General features: G+C 43.8%; 1 protein-coding gene across 5 annotated transcripts in view; it reads left to right on the top strand.

Annotated features, from left to right (window-relative positions):
- The first annotated feature begins 21,483 nt into the window (after nucleotides 1-21,483).
- MMP28 (matrix metallopeptidase 28) overlaps nucleotides 21,484-22,502 on the top strand; it is a 35,421-nt gene continuing 34,402 nt past the window's right edge. Inside the window, exon 1 of one of the 5 annotated variants that reach the window (XM_060203946.1) lies at nucleotides 21,484-22,012. In XM_060203946.1, the coding sequence (XP_060059929.1) occupies nucleotides 21,902-22,012 (111 nt within the window). In that variant the 5' untranslated portion in view covers nucleotides 21,484-21,901. The remainder of the gene's footprint in view (nucleotides 22,013-22,502) is intronic. The other 4 variants (XM_060203944.1, XM_060203943.1, XM_060203941.1 and 1 more) reach the window with 4 other exon arrangements.

The raw sequence follows: 22,502 nt of genomic DNA on the forward strand, positions 1-22,502 counted from the left end.
AATAGGAGGAGATGTTGCTGAGGAATTATTCTGATGCAGTCTCTGCCCCCAGGTTTTTTACCATGCCCCGCGAAATCCTAGCAGTGCTCCCTTCAACCAATCCTGGCCCCACACGGCACCCCTGGTTGTCGCCCAATAAAACCCCCCTTCTCTCTGGGCTCTCGGCTCCCCCTCTCTCTCCCTTCTCTCACCCCGTGGTCAGGTAGTGGGGACGGCCATTATCGGCTGACTCCACGTGGCCTGAGCCACCCCCCCATCCTATAATAAAGATGTGTGTACCCCCTTGCTCCGGACTTCCCCTCTCTTCTCGGTGGTGCAGCCCGACACCGGACCACAACAACAAACAACGACATTAATAAGAATGACAATAATAACTAGAACAATATAAAACAAGGGCAACAAAAGGGAATAAATAAATAAATTTTTTTAGTAAGTAAATATTTTTCTTTTTTTTAATTTAAGAAAGGATTAATGAACAAAACCATAAGGTAGGAGGGGTACAACTCCACACAATTCCCACCACCCAATCTCCATATCCCACCCCCTCCCCTGATAGCTTTCCCATTCTCTATCCCTCTGGGAGCATGGACCCAGGGTCATAGAGGGTTGCAGAAGGTAGAAGGTCTGGCTTCTGTAATTGCTTCCCCGCTGAACATGGGCGTTGACTGGTCGGTCCATACTCCCAGTCTGCCTCTCTCTTTCCCTAGTAGGGTGTGTCTCTAGGGAAGCTGAGCTCCAGGACACATTGGTGGGGTCTTCAATCCAGGGAAGCCTGGCCAGCATCCTGGTGGCATCTGGAACCTGGTGATTGAAAAGAAAGTTAACATACAAAGCCAAACAAATTGTTGAGCAATCATGAGCCCAAAGCTTGGAATAGTGGAGAGGAAGTGTTAGGGAGGTACTCACTGCAAACTCTAGTGTACTTCTGCTTTCAGGTATATATTTTACAGTATTTTATGGATACGTGTGCACATAAGCTCTCTCTCACAGAAACTGGTGTATATCTAGGTTATGGGACTTTGTTAGAAAGTGAACCACCTGAGATGAAATTAGAGTGTACTATAAAAGGAAAGGTCTCACCCGAGTAATGAAGCTGAAGGGTTGTCATTCCATACATGAAGTCTCTGGACACAGTCTGAGGTGAAGCATGTTGAGGTGGCAATCATTGCATTGGTTAGGTTGTGATCGGCGGATGCAATATTATTTGGTATGGCTTGGGAGATGCATACGGGAAAGTGGGCCCTATCCAAGGGTTCCAGGACTGGGGGAAGTAGGGGCTCTATAGTGGAGATGTGAGGTTCCTGCTGTCTTAGGGTTCAAAAAGACAATGGATAGTTAATGTTATCATCACATTATTTGGTAATTGGGTTATAAATAAATATTTTTAAAAGACCATTTACAACAAACCTACACATAACATTACTCTCAGTGGGGAAAAGCTGAAAGCTTGCCCATAAAATCCAGAACCAGACAAGGATGTCCACTATCTCTAGTATTATTCAAATCAAGGTCCTTGCTACTGCAATCATACAAGAGATATCAAAGGCATAAAGATTGGAAAAGAAGAAATCAAACTGTCACTAAATGCTGATGACATATATACCTAGAGAGCCCCAAAGACTCCACCAAAAAACTACTGGAAATAGTAAATTCAGTAAAGTAGCAGGATACAAAATCAATACACATAAATCTTTCCTTTTTAAATTTTTTTCTTTATTTATTTCATAGAGACAGCCAGAAATTGAGAGGGAAAGGGGAATATAGAAAGGGAGAGAGAGAAAGAGAGACAACTACAGCACGCACTGTTACACTACTTGTAACGCTTTCCCCCTTCATGTGGGAATTGGGGGCTTGAACCCAAGTCCTTGCGCACTGTAACATGTGCGCTCAACCAGGTGCACCACCACCCAGCCCCCACATAAATATTTCTTTTTAAAAAATATTTATTTATTTATTCCTTTTTGTTGCCCTTGTTGTTTTATTGTTATAGTTATTATTGTTGTTGTCATTGTTGAATAAGACAGAGAGAAATGGAGAGAGGAGGGGAAGACAGAGAGGGGGAGAGAAAGACAGACACCTGCAGACCTGCTTCACCGCTTGTGAAGCGACTCCCCTGCAGGTGGGGAGCCGGGGGCTCAAACCAGTGTCATTTGCTGCTGTGGCAGAGGCGGGAAGCAGAAAAAGAAGGTTTGGAGCAGAAAGGGAACATAATCCTTTATTCACAGGGACCTAAGAGTTGGGGTGGGAATGTGGCAGTTCGGGCCATGTGGAGCTAGCCAAAATGGCCGCCTCCTGCTGTGCAGCACCCTTCTGTCATCGAGGTGAAAAGCGGGCAAGACAACAAGGGGCAGAAGAAGGGCTTTCATGGGAATAGCTCTCTTGAGAATGAGAAAGGGGAGGAGTAACCAAAGCACTCCAACTATCAAGGGGAATTGGCAATGCCCTGAGGGCACAACATGCGGAAACAGGTGCTGGGAGAATGTCCCAACTCGGGAGAATGTCCCAATTCTCGAGAATGTCCCAACTCTTCAGGGGAACTAGCAATAGCCTGAGGGGACAACATGGCAGATGTGACTGCATCTGCACAATTTCCCAACAAACCAGGATCCTTATGCCAGTCCTTGTGCTTTGCGCCACCTGCACTTAACCCGCTGCGCTACAGCCCCACTCCCCACATAAATATTTCTATATACAAACACGAAGTCAGAAGAAAAGGTAATAAAAGACTCAGTCCCATTTACAATCAAACCTCCAAAAAGATAAACAGCTTGGGACTCGGGCTGTAGCGCAGCAGATTAAGCACACGTGGCACAAAGCTCAAGGACTGCCATAAGGATCCCGGTTAGAGCCCCCGGCTCCCCACCTACAGGGGAGTCCTTCACAAGCTGTAAAGCAGGTCTGCAGGTGTCTTTCTCTCCCCCTCTGTCTTCCCCTCCTCTCTCTATTTCTCTCTGTCCTATCCAACAACAACGACATCAATAACAACAACAATAAAACAACAAGGGCAACAAAAGGGAGTAAATAAATAATTTTTTTTAAAAAAGATTGTTAAAAGAATATAAAAGGACACTCAGAAGTGGAAGGACATTCCATGTTCCTGAATCGGAAGAATAAACATTAAAATGGCCATTCTACCAAAAGAAATCTACAATTTCAATGCAATCCTTATCAAAATTCCAATGGCATTTTTCAAGCAAATTGGACAACTTATGCAAAAATTTGTATGGATCCACAAAAAGCCACAAATTGCCAAAGCACTTCTGCGAAAAAAGAAAAAATATGGAGGTATCACACTCCCCAACTTCAGTTTATAATACAAAGCAGTAGTAATCAAAACAGCATGGTACTGGAGCAAAAATGGACATTTGGATCAATGGCACAGAATCAAAAGGCCAGAAATTAGCCCACACATATACCTAATGTCTAACAAAGGAGCCAAAGCCATTCAATGGGGTAAATAAACTCTCTTAAACAGATGGTGCTGAGAAAATTGGACAGCCACGTGTAGAAAAATTAAACCAGACCACCACCTAACACTATACACCAAGGTCAAATCAAAATGGATTAAAGATCTATATATTAGACCAGAAACTCTAAAACTTATAGAAGAAAATATTGGTGAAATTTTGCAGGACCTTCACATCATAGATAAATTTGGAGGGAGTTGGGCAGTGTCACACCTGGCTAAGCGCACATAGTATTAAGTGCAAGGACCCGCTCAAGGACTCAAGTTCAAGCCTCCAACTCCCCACCTGCAAGGGTGAAGCTTCATGAGTGGTGAAGCAGGTCAGCAGGTGTCTCTCTCCCTCTCTATCTCCCCCTTCCTGCTGAATTTCTCTCTCTCTCTCTCCCAATTTCTCTCTGCCCTATCCATTATGAAAAAAAGGGGCCAGGCAGTAGTGCACATAATTAAGCACACACATCACAGTGTGCAAGGATCCAGGTTCAAGCCCCTGGTCCCCACCTGCAGGGGGAAAGCTTCACAAGTGGTGAAGCAGGACTGCAGGTGTCTCTCTGTCTCTCTCCCTCTCCATCTCCCCCTTCCCACTGAATTTCTCTCTATGTCCAATAATAAATAAATAAAAGATCAAGAAAGAAAAAATTTTTAATCTTTTTTTGAAAAATGGAAAAAATGACCACAGAAGCAGTGGAATCATAGTGCTGGTACCGAGCCCCAGCGATAACCCTGGGAATGGGTCATTATTATTCATGAGAAATTAAAACAAGAGTAAATAGAAGGGATTATATAAAACTAAAAAGCTTCTACACATCAAAGGCTAACTGTACAAGGATAACTACACAGCCAAATAAATGGGAGAAGATATTTGCATATCACACATCAGAAAAGTGACAGATATCAGACAACTATACAGAGTTGGTACAGATCTACAAAAGAAGCAAAAATAATCCAATAAGAAAGTGGATCGGGGAAGCAATTACAGAAGCCAGACCTTCCACCCTCTGCAACCCACAATGACCCTGGATTCATACTCCCAGAGAGATAGAGAATGGGAAGGCTATCAGGGGAGGGGATGGAATATGGAGATCAGGTTATGGGAATTGTGCGGAACTGTACCCCTCTTATTCTATGGTTTTGTTAATGTCTCTTTTCTTAAATAAAATAATAACAATAATAATAAAGAAAGTGGATCAAAGAGCTAAACAGACAGTTTTCTAAAGAAGAGATACACAACTTCATTTATCTTTAGAGAAATGTAAATTAAAACTACACTGAGGGAATCGGGCAGTAGCGCAGCGGGTTAAGCGCAGGTGGCGCAAAGCGCAAGGACTGGCGTAAGGATCCCAGTTCGAGCCCCCAGCTCCCCACCTGCAGGGGAGTCGCTTCACAGGCAGTGAAGCAGGTCTGCAGGTGTCTGTTTTTCTCTCCCCCTCTCTGTCTTCCCCTCCTCTCTCCATTTCTCTCTGTCCTATCTAACAATGACAACACCACTAACAACAACAATAATAACTACAACAACAATAAAAAAAACAAGGGCAACAAAAGGGGAAGTAAATAAAAAATAAATCTATTTTAAAAAAAAACTACACTGAGATCCCATCTCATACCTGAGAAAATGGCTTCCATCAACAAACCAGGAAATGACAGGTATTGGAGAGGTTGTAGAGAAAAAGGAACTCTGCTGCATTGCTGATGGGAATGCAAACTTTTTTTTTTTTAAAAGTGGAGATTAAGAGATAAAGAAAACTAGAGAGAAGGAAAGAGAGGTTGGAAGAAGGAAACTTCCACTGCTCATTAAAGGATTATAGACGTACTTGGAGTAAGAGGATAAACCATTAGAGGGAGCCATGTGAACAGAAATCCAGCATAATTTCCCTGTATTTCGCGAGGATTACTCTGGCTGCCTTCTTGGGAATAGATAGAATGTAGAGAGCAAGAAATGTTGTTGCTTGCACTAGAATGAATTCCAGATGACAGTGGCCCACCTTTTTTTTTTTTTTTTTTTTGAAAGAATAGGAATAGGAATAAATGTCTACGTACTTTGTTTTATTTTTGTTTTTGTTTTCTTGCCTCCAGGGTTATCGCTGGGGCTCATTGCCAGCACTACAAATCCACTGCTCCTGGTGGTCATTTTTTTCTCTTTTATTGGACCTGACTGAAAGAAATTGAGAGAACGATAGGGAGACAGAGATAGAGAGACACCTGCAGACCTGCTTCACTGGTGTGAAGTGGACCCCTTGCAGGTGGGGAGCTGGGGTTCCAACAATGGTCCTTGCACCCATCTTTGCATTTTAGTGCTATGCGAACTTAACTGGGTGGGCCACCAACCTTTCCCCCACCACCACTACTTTGCTCTCTGGTTGGGTTGTGCTCACCTCAGAAGCCCCAGTGCCTCACACTAAAAGAGTAGGCACTTGAAAAACAACCTTATGCTTAATGAATGGATAGATAATGGGGAAAAAAAATAGCTTGTCTTGTCTCACTGACTTGCTTGTAAACTCTTCAAGTGCAAAGACCTTATCTAGATAAGGTCTAGATGTCTAGACACAGTGTATTTAGTGAGTATGCCTAGACACAGTATGCCTAGACACAGTGTATTTAGCGAGATGGGACACAGTGTATTTAGCGAGATGGGACACAGTGTATTTAGTGAGTATTTGTTGAAAGAATGAAAGCCTGCTCTATGCCAAGTGTTGTAAATTCTAGTAGTTCACCTCCCTCCCAGATTCCCATCACCCCTCAAGAAGTCCTAAAACCCTGCTCCTCCAGCTTTCCTAGAGAGCAGGCCTCCCATGAATATTACACTCTGCCTCAAAGGGAGAGGAACCTTGTTAATATCAGGCTACCCAGAACTCAGGACAGTGGCGGGCACTTCCTGTTTGGGGTAGAAAGGAACTAGACACTTTCCTGTTAGCAGGTTTTTTAAGCAAAGCAGCAGATGCTGAGCAGGTCCTGGCCCAACCTTTCAGGCCAGATGCCTGGTGGTTAAACAGCCTTTATGTGGAAAGGAAGTGGGGACCAGTGCCAAGTTGGCCAGGCTTTTATTGTGCTCCTTCAAGTCCCCTGGGTCCTGGTGTGAGTAAAAAAAAAATCAGAAAAGGTTGACGCCCTACAAATAATGAGGGCTGGGAGAGATGGGGCTACCTTGAGTTAGCTTTGTCTGGAGAGAAGGTATGGCCTGGGGCAGACTTTTGTATCTCATCTACATGTGAGCTTGCTTGAATGTGAGCCTGTGTGAATAATATACATGTGTGTGCTTGTGCCTGTGCATACAGTAACCAGCACTTATCAGTTTAACATCCTCTAATTGTCTAGCTTACTCACAAAATAATTTGGGAAAGTTAAAGAAAAAAAAAAAAAAGACAGCGTGGTCAGAAGATAGCTCACCTAGTAGAACATACACTTTACCAGGTACAAAGAAGACCTTGGCTCAGACCCTCAGCCATGATATGAAAAACTGCACAAAGGGAAAGTTTCCTAAGTTGTGGAATAGTATCTCTCTCATCATTCTCTCTTTTGTTGGTTTTGTTGTTGTTGTTGTTGTTATTGTTGTTTGTTTGTTTGTTTTACCAGAGCACTGCTCAACTCTGGCTTTTTTTTTTCTCTCCAGAGTTATTGCTGGGGTTCGGTACTTGTAATATGAATTCACTACTCCTGGGGGCCTTTTTTTCCATTTTGTTGTTGTTGTCATTGTCATTGTTGTTGTTGTTGGGTAGGACAGAGAGAAATGGAAAGAGGAGGGGTAGACAGAGAGGGGGAAAGAAAGATAGACACTGTTTATGAAGTGACTCCCCTACAAGTGGGGAGCCAGGGGCTGGACCAGGATACCTATGCGGGTCCTTGCACTTCCCGCCTCATGCACTTAGCACAGTGCGCTACAGCCAGGCCCCGAGTTCTGGCTTATGGTGGTATGGGGGATTGAACCTGGGACCTGGGATCCGCAGATGTGAGAAAATGTTTGTGTAACCACTATGCTATCTCCTACACTCTCATTCTTTTTTTTACTACCAGAGTTATCGATGGGCCTCAGTGTCTGGTGATCTTAATTTCCCTCTTTTCTTCCCCTTTTTTTATTTGATAAAACAGAAATTGAGAGGGGGCAGAGAGAGGAAGAGAGACACCTGCAGCATTGCTTTGCCACTCAAAAACCTCACCCCCCTCCCCACTAGTGGGTACCAATGGCTTGAATGGTAACTTGTGCATGCTACTGGGTGCACCACTGCCTGCCCCCCCATTTTTAAAAAAGATTTTATTTATTTATTCATGAAGAAAATAGGAGAGGGGCCTGGTGTTGGTGCACTTGGTTAAGCACACACATTTCAGTGTGCAAGAACCCAGGTTCAAGCCCCTAGTCTCCACCTGCATTGGAGAAAGCTTCACAAGTCATGAAGCAGAGCTACAAGTGTCTGTCTCTCTCTCTCTCTCTATCTTCCCCTCCCCTCTCAATTTCTCTCATCTCTATCCAATAATAAATAAATAATTTTAAGTATTTTATTTTTTAAAAATTTTTGAGTGGGATGAAGAAAGAGAAAGACACAGAGAGAAATACCAGAACACTGTTTAGCTCTGACTTATGATGGAGCAGGGGATTGAACCCGGGACTTCGGAGCCTCAGGCATGAGAGTCTCTTTGCATAACTATTATGCTATCTACCCTCACCCTATAAATGAATAATTTTTTAAAAGAAATCTTTATAAAAAAAAGAATGAAGAAGATAGGAGGAGAGAGAGAAAATCAAACATCACTCTGGTACATGAGCTGCTGTGGATTGAACTCAGGACATCATACTTGAGAGTCCAATGCTTTATCCACAGTGCCACCTCCTGGACTACCCTAGTCCCTCTCATTCTCTCCCTTTCAGTGTCATCTATCAGGAAGGAAGGGAATAAGGAAGGAAGGAAAGAAGGAAGGAAGGAAGGAAGGTAGGAAGGAAGGAAGGAAGGAAGGAAGGAAGGAAGGAAGGAAAAAAAGAAAGAAGGACAGGAAGGGGAAGGAAAAGACAAGAGTGTTCGGAGTGGTGGAATCAGGAAGGTATGGAGTGCCAGTGAAGCCTAGCAGCAAGTAAAAGAATAGTCACTGGAGGTAGCGCAGCGGGTAAAGCGCATGTGGCATGAAGCACAAGGATCCCAGTTCGAGTCCCCGGCCCCGGCTCCTCACCTGCAGGGGAGTCGCTTCACATGTGGTGAAGCAGGTCTGCAGGTGTCTGTCTTTCTCTCCCCGTCTCTGTCTTCCCCTCCTCTCTCCATTTCTCTCTGTCCTATCTAACAAGGATGACATCAGTAACAACAATAATAACTACAATAAAAAACAACAAGGGCAACAAAAGGGAAAATAAATAAATATTTTTTAAAAAGAAGAAGAGGGGATCAGGTGGTGGTGCACCTGGGTGAGCACACATGTTACAATGCTCAAGGACCCAGGTTTGAGCCTCCAGTCCCCACCTGCAAGGGGAAAGCTTTGTGAGTGGTGAGGCAGTGCTACAGGTGTCTTCCTGCCTCTCTTCCTCTATAGCTCTCCTTTCCCTTTCAATTTCTGACTATCTCTACTAAATAAATAAGTAAAGATAATAAAAATATATTTTTTTAAAATAAATAAATAGGGCAGAGGGTAGATAGCATAATGGTTATGCAAACAGACTCTCATTCATGCCTGAGGCTCCAAAGTCCCAAGTTCAACCCCCCCCCCGCACCAGTTGAACAGTGCTCTGGTTAAAAAATAATAATAGGGGAGTCAGGCTGTAGCGCAGTGGGTTAAGCGCAGGTGGCGCAAAGCACAAGGACTGGCATAAGGATCCCGGTTTGAACCCCGGCTCCCCACCTGCAGGGGAGTCGCTTCACAGGTGGTGAAGTAGGTCTGCAGGTGTCTATCTTTCTCTCCTTCTCTCTGTCTTCCCCTCCTCTCTCCATTTCTCTCTGTCCTATCCAACAACGACAGCAACAACAATAATAACTACAACAATAAAACAACAACAAGGGCAACAAAAGGGAATAAATAAATAAAAAATAAATAAATAAAAATAAAAAATATATTTAAAAAAGGAATTTAAAAAATAATAATAATAGATAAGTAAATAAATAAATAAATAAAAGTCATTGGGCTTGGGAGATAGTCACCCAGTTAAGCATACATTTTACCATGTTTGAGCACCAGATTCAAGTTCCTGGCCACCAGTTGTAAACACCATGCAAAAGGGAAGCTTCACAAGTGCCGGAGTGACAGTGGTATTTTTCCCTGTCTGTCTCTGTGAAAAAGGAAAAGGAAAACGTTCAGACCATCACTCTGATATATGCGATGCCAGGGATCAAACTCAGGACCTTATACCTGGAAGTCCCAAGCTTTACCCACTGCATTACCATATATATATATATATATATATATATATATATATATATATATATATATATATATATATGCAAATAGTCAACCATTTAAAAATTTTAAAAAGCAATATTAAAACCCAAGGCTATCTTGTTCCATATTTCTTTTTCCAGTACCCATATAAGCATATGTATATATGTATGTTAGTACTAGAAGGCAGATAAATAGATAGACATGTGTATGTGACGTAAACTAATATAACCGTATCTACATGTACTACAGACATAGAGGCAGAGTGAAAGATCATGGTACTGTAGCTTCCTTCAATGCAATGGGAGCTGTGCACCTGGCAAAGCAACACACTACCTAAGTAGGCTGTTTCATCCACTGAAGACGGGGAATTTCTGAAAGCAAAGCAGTTGCTAGGAAGTCAAGATTCTAGATATGAATTGTAGTTAAAACTGCACCAGGGTTGGCAGAGGTGCACCTGGTTAAGCACACATATTGGGAAGAACAAGGTTCAAGTGCCTGTTTCTGCAGAGGTGATAATGCTTCAGAAGCAATGAACCAAGTATTCAGGTGTCGATCTTTCTCTCCCTCCTCTCTATCTCCCCCTCCTCTCTCAATTTCTCTCTGTCCTATCAAGTAAAATAAATAAATAAAAAAGAAAAAGGAAAAATGGCTACCAGGAGCAGTAGATTTATGGTGCTGGCACCAAGTTCCAGTGACAATCCTGCTGGCAAAACGAAGAAGAAGGAGGAGGAGGAGGAGGAGAAAAAGGAGGAGAAGGAGAAGTAGAATGTTGTTAAAATTCGGAAGCTCCAGCTGGCCGGGCTAGCTTCACGGGCGGGTAACAGAGACGACCAGAGACATACGGCTGGGCAGGGAAGCTGTATTTCTTTATTCAGGAACAACGATTCATAAACTAAGACAAACTAATCATCAAACAGAACTCTGCTGTCTCTTTCCCCCCCGCAGCGGTGCCAAGCACTCTCTAACTCTTCAACTCTCCAACTCTGGAACCCTCTCGGGGTTCCTCCGGGCAGGGCCAAGAGCCCGAGAAACTAGCAGGACTGATCCAATTTTCTTGGCGGGGGAGAGCTAGAACAACCCAATGTAAAGCAATCAACAGGAGAAGAAGAAGAAAAACAGCAAAACAGCACTAGCGGAGGGTGGATAGCATAATGGTTATACAAACAGACTCTCATGCCTGAGGCTCCAGAGTTCCAGGTTCAATCTCCCACACTATCATAAGCCAGAGCTGAACAATGCTCTGGTTAAAAAAATTTTTTTAAGTTAAAAAAATATATCTGAAAAAAAAAGCACTAAAGTCATGAATCCAAATTACAGTTAGAATTTTCACAACTTTGCAGAAACTTTCCCCTTCATACCTCCCAAGCTAATCTCATATCCTCATCATTCCTATTATTGTGGCTTTTCTAAGTTGGTCATTTTTTAGTGCCTTTCTCTGGAGCCCAGAATTCCATCTGATAAAATCTTCTTTGTGTTCTGTACACTTCCTGGAGAGGAGGAAGGGGCAGAAACAAAGTTAATTGTTCCTCACATTATGAAGAGAGAAACTGAGGCCCAGAGGGGCCTGGTCCAAGTCCACACATCCTGCCTTATTCAAGGGGCCCTGGTTAGGAAGACAACTCTTTGGCCAGCTGCTGTCTTCTGACAGAAAAGAAGAAATAGGGGCCAGGCAGTGGCACACCTGGTTAAGCACTCACATTTCAGTGCGCAAGGACACAGGTTCAAGCCCCTGGTCCCCACCTGCAGGGGGAAAGCTTCACGAGTGTTGAAGCAGGGCTGCAGGTGTCTCTCTGCCTTTCTCCCTTTCTGTGTTCCTCTCCCCTCTCAATTTCTCTTTGTCTCTATCCAATAATAAATACATAAATAAAAATAATTTTTAAAAAAGGATAGAAGAGGGAGTCGGGCAGTAGTGCAGCAGGTTAAGCTCATGTGGTGCAAAGGGCAAGGACTGCCTTAAGGATCCCGGTTCAGCCCCTGGCTCCCCACCTGCAGGGGAGTCGCTTCACAGGTAGTAAAGTAGGTCTGCAGGTATCTATATTTCTCTCCCCCTCCCTGTCTTCCCCTCCTCTCTCCATTTCTCTGTTCTATCTAACAACGACGACATCAATAACAACAACAATAGTAACTACAACAATAAAACAACAACGGCAACAAAGGGGTATGAATGAATAAATAAATAAATAAATAAATATTTAAAAATTATTATAAAAAAAGAATAGAAGAAATATCCTGGGCAGTTGGCATTCATTCCTCTGGTCAGACAACATGCTTACCTTCCACAGAAGTCCTGCCCACTCTGGGAGGTCTGGGGAGGCACTGTAGATCTGAACCCAGTTCATGTAGAAGAAGGGGAACAGCTCTCTTTAAAGAGGAAGTGTGGTGAGGACTGTCAAACAGTCTAGACAGAAACCTGTCACCTAAGGTGGGGAAGGAGGGAAGAAGGAAGTCGTATCTTTGGAAAACCTAGAGCTGTTTTCTTCTTGCACATTATATGTTTAGGGTGAGGTCCCAAGGCTCCAGAAATCCCAGGTTCAGTCCCTCTGCATAGCCATAAATTAGAGCTGAGCAATTCTCCGGTTAAAAAAAAAAAAAACTAAAAAATGTTTTATCTAGTGTTTAGTGATTCAGGAGGCCAAGATTAGGGCCCAGATATATGCTATTATTTTTAGCATCATCATTATTATCATCAAAACACTGCCCATTTCTGGCTTATGGTGGTGCTGGGTATTGAGCTTTCAGACATGAAAGTCTTTTTTTTTGCCTCCAGGGTTATTGCTGGGGCTCAGTGCCTGGACCACGAATCCACTGCTTCTGGAGGCCATTTTTTCCCCTTTTGTTGCCCTCGTTGCTTTTTTATCATTGTTGTGGTTATTATTATTGTTGTCGTTGTTGTTGGATAGGACAGAGAGAAATCGAGAGAGGAGGGGAGACAGAGAAGGGGAGAGAAAGATAGACACCAGTAGACATGCTTCATCACTTGTGAAACGACTCCTCTACAGGTGGGGATCTGGGGGCTCTAACCGGGATTCCTGCACAACTCCCATGAAAGTCTTTTTTGTGTAACCGCTATGCTAACTGCCTAGCCCGTTAATTTTTTTTTTTTAATGTGGTGCCAAGGAATGAACTCAGGGCTTTGTGTATGCACAATACCATCTCTCAGGCCCCACTTCATTCAATTATTTATTTTGGATAGAGATAGAGAGAAATTGAAAGAGAAAGAAGAAATATATATATGGGGGGGAAGACCTACAGCATGGCTCCCCCTCTTATAAAGCTTCCTTCTTGCATATGAGGACTGGGGCTTGATCCCAGGTACTTGTTTGTAACCTATATTCTCTAGCCGGTGCTCCATATCCAGCCTCGGGTCCAACTTTTTTTTTTTTTCATGTTTTATTTGTCCTCCATGAGGATGGGGATGGAAGAGAAGAGAGATACTACAACCTCCAGGGTTATCAATGGGGATTGGTGGTGCTCTAGGAGAAACTACTGCTCCTGGAGGCTATTTTGTCCCTTTTGTTGCTCTTGTTGTTATTGTTGTCGTTACTGTTGGATAGGACAGAGAGAAATCAAGAGAGGAGGGAAAAACAGAAAGGGGGAGAGAAAGACAACTGCAGACCTGCTTTACTGCTTGTGAAGCAAACCCCACTGCAGATGGGGGGAGGGGCTTGAAACCAGATCCTTCTTCTTCTAGTGTTTGCCCTTCTTCTTCGTAGCCAGTCAACAGCATCAGGTTGAGCCTGATGTAAAGAGAACTCCTTTGAATCTGGAGAGGTGGCAGTCGTTGACTATGTGGGTCATAGTCTGTCTGTAGCCGCAGGGGCAGTTCGGGTTGTCTCTGGTTCCCCAGCGATGGAACATAGCGGCGGCGCGGCCATGGCCTGTTCCATAGCGATTGAGGAGGGCCCAATCATAACGTGCTAGGTCAAAGCCGGGTTGACGTCCTGCATTTCACTCCTTGTGAGCTTACCCCACTACACTACTGCCCAGTCCCCACTGCTCACCATTTGTTGTACTCCCTTGGTGATCCCAAGTTTCAACCTCAGGACCTTGTGTATGGTAAGGCACATGCTAGTAAATAGATGAGTTATAAAATTTTTTGTTTCCAGATAATTCAGTGCAGGTGGTCTAAAAACCACATTTAAAAATATATATTTTTATTTTTATTTATTTTTGCCTCCGGGGTTATTGCTGGGGCTCAGTGCCTGCACCATGAATCCACCGCTCCTGGAGGCCATTCCCTCCCCCTTTTTTGTTGCCCATGTTGTTGTAGCCTTGTTGTGGTTATTATTGTTGTTGTTAAAAACCACATTTTATAAGTTTGACTTTAGATGAGATAGTGTAATATTTCAGGACTCAAGGTTGAAGCTTATACTACCCAGATTTGAACCCTGGCTTCATTGTTAGATTTGTGACAATAAACAAGCTATGTATTCTCTTTGTGTCTCAGTTTCTTCATCTTTAAAATATAGATGCTAAGGGACCAGATGGTAGCACACTTGGTTGAGTGTCCATGTTACTATGTGTGAGGACCTAGGTTCAAGCCCCCAGCCTCCGTCTGCTTCACTTGAAGGAGAAGCTTCAAAACTGTTGAAGCAGTACTGCAGATGTCTCTCTTTCTCTCCAGCTCTGTCTCCCCTTCTACCTCAGTTTCTCTCTGTCTCTACCCAATAAATGAAAAAATAAATAAAATATTAAAAAAAATAAAACATGGGTACTTAATTATTATTATTACTATTATTGTTATTATTAACCAGAGCTCTGCTCAGATCTGGCATGTGGTGATATTGGAGACTGTGGGACCTGAGTGTCTCAAGCATGAGTCTTTTTTTTTTTTTGAGATTTTTTTTTCAGAGAGATAATGATCTATAGTGCAGTATTTGGCATACAGGCACAACCTTCTATTTCTCTTTGAAGGCATGAAAATCTTTTTGCAAGCTGGGGAAGTGACTCAACTAGTAAAACATGAAACTGTTATGCCTATGGTTTCCAGTTAGATCCTTGGTCTAGTATGTTCTTATGTTATTTTTTTTTAATATTTTTTAAGATATTTATTTATTCCATTTTGTTTCCCTTGTGTTTTTACTGTTGTAGCTATTATTGTTGCTGTTATTGATCTCTTTCATTGATGGACAGGACAGAGAGAAATGGAGAGATGAGGGGACGACAGAGGGGGAGAGAAAGACAGACACCTGCAGACCTGCTTCCCCGCCTGTGAAGCGACTCCCCTGCAGGTGGGAAGCCGGGGGATTGAACCAGGGTCCTTGTGCTTTGCATCACGTGCGCTTAACCCACTGTGCTACTGCCCGACTCCCTGTTCTTATGTACTTGAGTAGTGCTTTAGCTTTTCTTTTGTTTCATGTGAAACATGCATATAATAAATTAAATAAATCTCTCATTTTATATAATCATAAAAGTACTTGTCAGTGGGCTGGGGAGATAGCATAATGGTTATGCAAAACCATTTTCATGTCTGAAGGACCAAGAGTCTTGAGTTCAATCCCCAAATACTTGTCAACACACCATTTGAAAGTTAGGAGAATTCCTGCTTTCAAATCATTCATCTCCCATCACTTTTCTGATATTCTTGCAGTGTACTGAATATTCTTTCCAATAAACTATCTTACCTTCCCTATCCCAGTTACTTCTTTGAGGCAAGCTACCCTCCTTTTCCAAGACATGGAATATGACTGAGCTCATGATATGTCCTGCAAAATGGAAACAAGTAATTCGTGGGATTGTACAGGCCCTTGATTTCCTGAAGATCACAGAATTTGGTGTTCTGCATTTTATCAGTATACTTTAGAGGTAAAAAGGAAATTTAATCCTCCTGTTACCCAAACTCTAATGATGGAAATGTGCTGTCTTCCTGAAAAACAAAGACATCCTGAATAAAGGCATGTTTGAAGCCCAGGCTGAGTGTGTAGGTAAAGGAAGTTCTCTGTTCTACTTAAATTCTGGTACATGCTTCTAAGTCTGAATGACATCTATAAGGGACCACAAGCAGAGGTAGAGCAGAGAATGAAATGAAAAATGTCACCAAGGAAAGAAGATGAAGTCAGCTTTTAAATGCAGCCTGGATTACGTCTGAACCAGATGCAAAAGCAGGCAGGATCAGTCTACTCAGTAACTGAGTTCTCCTCAACATTCAAACCTTCAGAGAACAATTGTTCCCCATCTTTCACGCCCCAAAGCAGCTGAAATGACAACCCCTGGGGTGAACTGGGGGAAGGGATGCAGGTGGCCTCCGGGAGGGAGCACAGTGGATAAAATATTCATCCTTAAATATGAAGTACAGAGCTCAATTTCTAGCAATGCATATGCCAGAGTGATGCTTTGGTCCTCTGCTTCCTCTCTCTCTCTCTCTCTCTTTCATAAATAAATTTAATTTAATAAATTTTTAAAACAAGCAAAGAAAGGCTGAATGGTTTTAAGTGCACACATTACCATGAACAAAACCCAGGTTTAAGCCCCCAGTCTCCAACTGCAGTGTGTGTGGCAGGGAAGTGCTGCTGCAGATGTCTTTTTCTCCCTTTCTACCTCTCTCAACTTCTCTCTCTCTTTAATATTTTATTTATTTATTCAGGAAAAATGATAGAGAGAGAGAGAGAAAGTCAGATATCACTCTGGTACATGTGCTGCCCGGGATTGAACTCAGGACCTTAGTCCAATGCTTTATCCACTGTGCCATCTCCCTGACCACTCTCAATTTATATCTGTCCATTCAAATAAATAAAAAAATACTAATAAATTATAGACAAGAAGTGAAGGTGATCCAGAGAGTCTGTGAGGGTGGGTCGATGTGTGGAGAAGGAATGTTACAAATCTGGATTTGACTCCACTGTACTCTATAATATCCTTACCCACTGGTGCTCCTCAGAGCTCCCTACCTAAGCAGAGCTGTACCTGACCTATCAAAATATACCTACCTGGAGATACTACTCAGTAGACCCTCGTCACAAAAGAAGAAGAAGAAGGAGGAGGAGGAGGAGGAGGGGAAGAAAGAAGAGGAAGAGGAAGAAGAAGAAGGAGGAGGAGGAGGAGGAGAAGGAGAAGAAAGAGGAGGAAGAGGAAGAAGAATGAGAAGAAGAAGAAGAATGGACACTTCTACTAGAAGAACGGGGAAAGAGCTTGGAAAACCAAACTCTGCATTTAGAGACAAGCAGGGAGGGGCCCCAGGGATTTCTGCCTTTTGGATCATAAACTCATTAAGCTTTCTCCCAGAACAAAACTTATACTGGGTTTTAACTATTCTTTATTACTTCAAAAAAGCCAGGTTTACAGAAACTGATGAGTTCTCTAATGTCATTATTTTATTTTATTTTATTTTATTTTATTTTATTTTATTTTTTGCCTCCAGAGTTATTGCTGGGGCTTGGTGCCTGCACTTCTAATCCACTGCTCCTGTGGCCATTTCTTAGTTGGTCTTTTTTTTTTTGGATAGGACAGAGAGAAATTGGGAGAGGAGGGGAAGATAGAAATGGAAAGAGAAAGATAGACACCTGCAGACCTGCTTCACTACTTGTGAAGTGACTTCCCTGCAGATGGGGAGCCAGGTGCTTGAATCAGGATCCTTGCGCAGGTCCTTGTGCTTCATACTATATTCACTTAACCAGGTGCACCACCACCCACCCCACACATCCCCTTATTTTTCAAATTCTATTTTAGCATATTAACCGCTGACAGGGTACTGAGAGTTAAATTCAAGTCAATTTGGGAATGAGCGTTAGAGCAACGGGTTAAGCGCATGTGGCACAAAGAGCAAGGACCAGCTTAAGGATCCTGGTTCAAGCCCCAGCTCCCCACCTGTAGGGGAGTCGCTTCACAGGCAGTGAAGCAGGTCTACAGATGTCTGTCTTTCTCTCCCCCTCTCGTCCTTCCCCTCCTCTCTCCATTTCTCTCTGTCCTATCCAACAATGATGACATCAATAAAAACTACAACAATAAACAACAAGGGAAACAAAAGGGAATAAATTTTTTAAAAAAGAGTTCATTAAAAAAAAAAAACCTCAAGTCAACTTGATCTATCAATCTCACGTCACCTCTTTCCTCCTTAGTGCCATATCATAATTTACTAACATTCCAGCACTATTGTTTTCTTTTTTATATTTATTTATTTATTTTCCCTTTTGTTGCCCTTGTTGTCTTTTATTATTGCTGTTATTGATGTCGTCATTGTTAGATAGGACAGAGAGAGATGAAGAGAGGAGGGCAAGACAGAGCGGGGGAGAGAAAGATAGACACCTGCAGACCTGCTTCACTGCCTGTGAAGGGACTCCTCTACAGGTTGGGGAGCTGGGGGCTGGAACTGGGATCCTTACTCCAGTTCTTGTGCTTTACGCCACATGTGCTTAAGCCGCTGTGTTACCACCCGACTCCCTACATTTAGCATTTTATAGATTCCAAATTACTTTCACACACACTTACTCATCCAAGGCCCACAAATTCCAGAGGTATCACTGTGCCATCTGTATTTTACAGATCAGCAAACTGAGACTATAAGACAGCAACCTACTCACAGTTACTTAGATAATGAAAACAATTTATTTTTGCTCATGCAAGTGTAGCTATATGCCTTTTACCTGAATTGTTCCACTCCACCCTACTACTTCAGTCTGAGTTTATTAAACCTATTTCACTTTTAACCTTCATGCAGGGTTTGGGTGGTGGTGCACTTGGTTGAGGGAAGCACATGTTACTATGTAAAAGGACCCAGGTTCAAGTAAGCCTTCAGACCCCGCCTGCAGGGATAAAGCTGAAACAATGCTGCAGGTTGGTCTCTGTCTCTTTTCCCTCCCTCTCTCTTTCTGTCCCCCTCTTCCCTGGTCACTTTTTTCTGTCTCTATCCAATAAATAATATATAACATATATCTTTAGAAAGTAGGTTTTAAAATATTCACGCAACTCTGAGAATTAAATATCATCTGCTCTCACTTTAGCAATGGAGATAATTAAATCCTTTGCCAAACGATACAAAACTAGAGCCTATCATTTATTAAATGTGCATTCATGCCAGCAGAATAGTTCACTTGGATAGTGTGCTAATTTGTGATGTGCTTGATCCAGGTTCAAGTCCAACCCCCAAGGCATTAAAGGAGACTTTAGTGCTATCTTCTCTCTCTCTCTCCCTCTCTCTCTCTCTTTCCTTCCTACCCCCTCTCCTTTTTCCCTCTCCCTCTCCTACCTTCTCTCTTTTTCCCTCTCTCTCTAAAAAAGAAAAAAAGGGTACAAATTTGAAGGGTCATATGCACTCCTATACTCATAGCTGCATTATTCACAATAGTCAAAGACAGGAAACAGTCTAAATGCCCATAAACAGATGACTGTCTAAAGAAATTTATGGGGGGGTGGGAGTAGATACCATAATAGTTATGCAAACAGACTCTAATGCCTGATGTTCCAAAGCCCTAGGTTCAGTCCTCTGCACCACCATAACCCAGAGCTGCTCAGTGCTCTGGTTTAAAAAAAAGCTTATGGGGAGTTGGGCGGTAGCACAGTGGGTTAAGCACAAGTGACACAAAGTGCAAGGACAGGAGTAAGGATCCCGGTTCGAGCCCCCGGCTCCCCACCTGCAGGGGAGTCGCTTCACAGTCAGTAAAGCATGTCTACAGGTGTCTCTCTCTCCCCCTCTCTGTCTTCCCCTCCTCTCTCCATTTCTCTCTGTCCTATCCAGCAACAATGACATCAATAACAACAACAACAATAACTACAACAATAAAACAAGGGTAACAAAAGGAAATAAATAAAAACAATAAAAAAGATTTTTTTAAAAGAAGTTTATGGGCTAGATATGTATTTTATGGAATACTACTCTGCAAGTAAAAAAGATGATGTTGTGTCTTTTGAGACAAAATGGATGGAACTGGAGGTGATTATTCTTATCAAAATAAGTAAAGTGATAAAAAAACTATTGGATGGCTTTACCCGTATGTATTATTTAGAGATCTAATACAGATGAACTTGAAAAACAGAAGCAAACAAACTTTCTAAGATTTTTGAGAACTATGGTGGTTATCTTTGGGAGATCAGAACACAGGGATACAGAACTTTGAAGGTGGGTGTGGTGTGGAACTATAGTTATTACAGGCATACCCTGTAATCTTACAGTCCTATAACCTACTAATCAGAAATATAAATAGAAAAAAAAAAACTTAAAGGAGAAAAAAGTGCACTCATGTGGTCCGGGAAGTGGCACAGTGAATAAAGCATTAGACTCTCTAGCATGAGGTCCGGAGTTCAATCTCAGGCAGCACATGTACCAGAGTGATGTCTGGTTATTTCTCTCTCTCTCTCTCCTCCTATCTTTCTCATAAATAAATAAACAATCTTTAGAGAAAAAAAAGTTGGGAAAAAAGTGCACTCACGATGCCAGGCACAGTGCTAAGTTACAGACATTATTCTCTGATGAAAAGCACGCTATAATCACATGGTATGGGTATTTTTTAAAAGGTCTTATTTATTTATTTTGCCTCTAGGGTTATGGCTTGGGCTTGGTGCCTGCACTACAAATCCACTGCTCTGGAGGCCATCTTTTTCCATTGTTATTGTTGCTGCTGCTGTTGTTGTTATATAGGACAGAGAAATTGAGAGAGGAGGGGGGAGGACGGAGGACAGAGGATGGGTAGTAGCGCAGCGGGTAAAGCGCATAGATACGAAGCCAAGGACTGGCTCAACAATCCCAGTTTGAGCCCTGGCTCCCACCCACAGACACCCAGAGGGGGGTCACTTCACAAGTGGTGAAGCAGGTCTGCAGGTGCCTTTCTCTCCCCCTCTCTGTCTTCCCTCCTTTCTCAATTTCTCTCTGTCCTATCCAACAACAACAACAATGGCAACAAAAGGTGGGGAAAAGCTTCCAGCAGCAGTGGATTTGTAGTGCAGGCACCGAGCCCCAGCAATAACCCTGGAGGTAAAGAGAGAGAGGAGGGAGAGGAGATGAAGACAGAGTGGGGGAGAAAGACACCTACAAACCTGTTTCACCGCTTGTGAAGCAGACCTACCCCCCTCCCTGCCCGCCTCTGCCAGTGGGGAGCCAGGGGCTCGAACCCAGTGCCAATCTGGTCTGTGCTTTGCACTATGTGTGCGCTTACCCCGGTGTGCTAACGCCTGACCCCCAGAAGGTCTTATTTATTAATGAGAGAGACAGAAGAAGTGCATGTATCATTTTGTATCATTTTGTATCATTTTGATACATGCACTGCCACGGATTAAACCCTAGACCTCATGCCTAAGACTCCAAAGCTTCATCCACTTGCATCACCTCCAAGACTATGGGTATTTTTAAAAAATTTATTTCTTTATTGGGGAATTAATGTTTTACATTCAACAGTAAATACAATAGTTTGTATATGCATAAGATTCCCCAGTTTCCCATTTAACAATACAACCCCCCACTATGTCATTTATCATCCTTCATGGACCTGTATTCTTATTCTCCCCATCTACTGAAGAGAAAAATGGATCCTGCCAGGGTAAGAGAATTATCCAAGACCACACAGCCAGCTGATGATTTAGGCAGGATTCACACTGCTGGCAAAGAATCAGATCTTGATTTCAAACCCAATCCTTTTTACCCCAGGCCAGGGTTCCTTTGAAAAAGTAACCCTCAGGTAGGCCAGGATGCTTTTTCAGCAAAGTCCAAGGTAACCAGAGTCGCCAGGAGAAAACACCTCATCTCCGGCCAGAGCTATCCGAATTGACTTGGAGGTGGAGAGAAAGGTCTGCAACCCGGCTGCTTGCTCTGGGCAGGGCGGCCCAGCAGGGCGCCCCAGTGGCGGAGCCGAGTGGGTGGGGCCGTGGTGCGGGGATCCCGGTTACGCCTCCTTCCTCTCTCGCCTTCCAGGTCCCGGGGTCCGCGATCAGGCGGGCAGGCACTTCCCAGACTGGACGCGCTCCCATCCGCTCCTGGGAAGCTACTGGGCAGAGCTGCCCTGAACTCGGAGCCCCGGCATTGGCGAGCCCGGGTGCCATTCCTGCCGCGCCGGGAAGGCGCAGAGCCGGCGCGTCCGCGGGGACTCGGGCGCCGCTGACCACCCGCGCCTCGGATCTACGCGCCCCCCCCCCTCCCCCGAGCCCCACGCAAGGGGCGCCGGAGAGATGGCTGCGCGCCTCGGCCTCTGGCTGCGCGTCCTGCCGCTGCTGCTGTGGGGCGGCCTGGACGCCGAGCTCACCGAGCCTGTGGGCCAGGAGCTGCGCCGGGACGCGGAGGTACTGGGTGTGTGCGGGCGGAGACAGGTCCGCGAGCTCGGGACTCAGCAGAATTTTGCTGCCGACCCTCCTTCCTCCTGCCCCCCAGCCATCCCATCTGAGCTGACAATCTGCTACTTTCCTGTTCTCCACACTCCTCACTTGAACACAAAGAGGCTGGGGCTAAGACCACACTAGCACAGGATTTGCACAGATTTTCCCCGGACAGAGGGGTGAGAGTACAAGAGTGCAAAGGTGGGCGGAACTGCCAGGAGTTGAAAGGGAGGGATTCCCTGCTTCCCCAGTTTGCACAGTCGCTGTCCTTCGCTGTCTAAGCTGGGGAGACTCAGCAAGCAGTTCATTTACCAGATGCCCCACCTCTCTGAGTGTCAGATGCAGTGGAAGGGTCCACACTGGTCAGACTGGAGCAGTGGAGAGGATTTACCGACCCGTCCAGGACATGGGAGACAGCACTAAGCTGCTGCTGCTGACCAACTTTGGGCCAGTAGGC

Source organism: Erinaceus europaeus, chromosome 12 (assembly GCF_950295315.1).
Source record: "Erinaceus europaeus chromosome 12, mEriEur2.1, whole genome shotgun sequence".
NCBI lineage: Eukaryota > Metazoa > Chordata > Mammalia > Eulipotyphla > Erinaceidae > Erinaceus > Erinaceus europaeus.